The sequence below is a fragment of the Oxyura jamaicensis genome (assembly GCF_011077185.1).
Source record: "Oxyura jamaicensis isolate SHBP4307 breed ruddy duck chromosome 28 unlocalized genomic scaffold, BPBGC_Ojam_1.0 oxy28_random_OJ72719, whole genome shotgun sequence".
Classification (NCBI taxonomy): Eukaryota; Metazoa; Chordata; class Aves; order Anseriformes; family Anatidae; genus Oxyura; species Oxyura jamaicensis.
The window spans coordinates 1-2,297 of record NW_023304883.1 but is presented as its reverse complement, the minus strand read 5'-3'; the positions used below and the strand labels follow the sequence as shown (position 1 = coordinate 2,297).

The following is a 2,297-nucleotide window of genomic DNA, read 5'->3' as shown; positions in this document are numbered from 1 at the left end:
AATAAAAACATTGCAGCAAGACGTTTGCGCCAGCGCCGCTCCTGATCCTCACGGACACGCTGCCAGCCCCCGCGTTCCCCCCCCCGCGGCGAGCTCGCACGCAGCGGGGGGCCGCCTTCTCCCAGCCCCACCTGCAAGACGTCGCAGTCCCCCAGGGTGAAGGCGAGCCCGGGGTCCTCCTCCACCACGCTGCCGTCCTCCAGCGTGGCCCGCAGCCGCACGGTCACCTCCTGGCCCTTGTGGGGGCGGCTCTCCGCCCCCCGGCCGGGCACCAGCGTCTTCTTCTTGAGCAAGCCGTTCCCTGCCCCGGGAGAAACCGGGAGGCGTTTTAGAACCGGGAGGGGAAGGGCAAAGGGGCCCTCGCCCACCTCCACGGTGAGCCTCCGGTGCTCACCGCCCTCCCGATGCTTACCCAAGACGTCCAGCCATTCCTGGGGGGCTTCAGGGGTCTCCCCCGGGCCTTGCTCCGGGCACCGGGCGTCCTCCGGTGGCTCCGGTGGCGGTGGCGGGGCCCGCGCCCGCCCCACGTCCTCCAGCGGCGGCAGCTCGCTCAGGTCGTCCTCATCCTCCTCCAGCACCTCGAAGTCCTCCGTGCTGTCCGGTGGAGTGGGAGTCAGGCCCGGTTCCGGGCTGGACGGGGCCGTGCCGGTGCCCACCGGGACCGGGGAGCCGGTGTTCGCCTCGTCCCCGCTAGAAGCCATGGCGGCGGAGCAACCTGTGAGGGGAGGGGGGGGGACGGTGGTTACTGGGAGGTGGGGGAGAGGCAGCCGCCGGTCCTCCCGCAGCACACATGGAGCCGGGAGCACCCAGTGCCGTTTGGAGCCGGGGCCTCCCAGTGGGGACGATAGGGCCGGACCGGGCCGGGGGGGGGAGGGGGACCGGTGGTGTCCTGGCTCTGGACGCAGTCACCCAGCCCCATCCCCGGTCCCGGTCCCATCCCTGATCCCCAGTCCCCGGCCCTGACCCTGGCCCCGATCCCTGGCTCCGGCCGCAGTCCTGTCCCCGGTCCCCGGTCCTCAGCCCTGACCCTGACGCCGGTCCCGGGTCCGGTCCCGTCCCCGATCCCCAGTCCCCGGCTCCAGCCCCGGCCCTCGGTTCCGGGTCCGGTCCTCGGCCCCGATCTCCGGCCCTGTCCCCGGTCCCGGTCCCCGTCCCGGTCCCTGATCCCGGCCCCGGTCCCAGTCCAGGCCCCGATCTCCGGTCACCAGCTCCGGCCCCGACCCCGGTCCCCGACTCCTGTCCTGTCCCCGGTCCCCGAGCCCAGCCTTGTCCCCGGTCCCCGGCCCTGACCCTGACCCCGGCCCCGGTCACCAGCTCCGGTCCCGGTCCCGTCCCCGCTCTCCCCCCTCCCCCCCGCCCCCGGGGCGCGCGCTGCGGCCCCCACGTCACCGTCGCGCGCCGCCGGGACTCCCCCTAGCAACGGCCGCCGCCGCCGCGCGCCCCCCGCCGCTCCCTCCCGCCCCGCCCCCGCGCTCCCATTGGCCCGCCGCCGCCCGCCCCCTTCACGCCATTGGGTGGCGCGAACGCCCGTCAGCGGCGCGGGGGCGGGGAGGGCGCTGCCTTAAAGGGGCCGCAGCGCAGCTCCGGGTCCCCCGGGGGGGCTCACCGGGACGCCGCCGCCGCCGCCGCCGCTCAAACCCCGGTACCGGTGCGCGCTCGGTGCCCGGCGGACGGGGTGAGAAGGGCGCTGCCGGGGGTTCGCCGCGCCCCTCAGCCCCTGTAGGGCCGGGCCATGGCCCGGCTGGGACCCGGGGATCCGCGCCGGGGGGGTTCGGGGGGGGTGCGGGCGGGGGGGGGGGGGGGGGGTGCGGCGTCACTTCCGGCCCTGCGCCGTGACGCGAGCGCACGGCGCCGCCGCGGGGTCGCGCTCGACGTGACCCCGCACCCCGGAAGCGAGGCGCGGCCGCCGCCGGTGCCGCTCCGGTGACGTGAAGGGGAGCGGGGGGGGGGGGGGGCTCCGGTACCGGGCACGGGGCGGGGGGGGGCTGGGGCTGGGGGGGGGGGTCCCGCTGCCCGGTTCTTGATCCCTGATCCCCGGTTCTTGATCCCTGATCCCCGGTTCTTGATCCCTGATCCCCGGTCCCGGTACGGGTCCCGGTGCCGGTGCCGTTCCCAGTCCCGGGGCCGTTCCCGGGACCGGTCCCGCTGAGCTCCGCGGTCCCGCAGGCGGCGCCGTGATGGAGCCCACGGCCTCGCGGGTGTTCTGCGGGCGGGTGCTGGGCATGGTGAACGCCGAGGACGTGAACGCCATCATCCTGGCCCAGAAGAACATGTGAGTACCGGGGGGGGGGGGGGGG

At 76.4% G+C, this 2,297-nt stretch overlaps 1 protein-coding gene across 1 annotated transcript in view; it reads right to left on the bottom strand.

The window, feature by feature from the left end:
• Window positions 1-739, bottom strand: part of FKBP8 (FKBP prolyl isomerase 8) — a 4,245-nt gene extending 3,506 nt beyond the window's left edge. Inside the window, 2 exon segments of the mRNA XM_035313166.1 lie at window positions 101-301; window positions 413-739. Coding sequence (XP_035169057.1) covers window positions 101-301; window positions 413-701 — 490 coding nt within the window. The 5' untranslated portion in view covers window positions 702-739.
• Window positions 740-2,297: the final 1,558 nt, after the last annotated feature.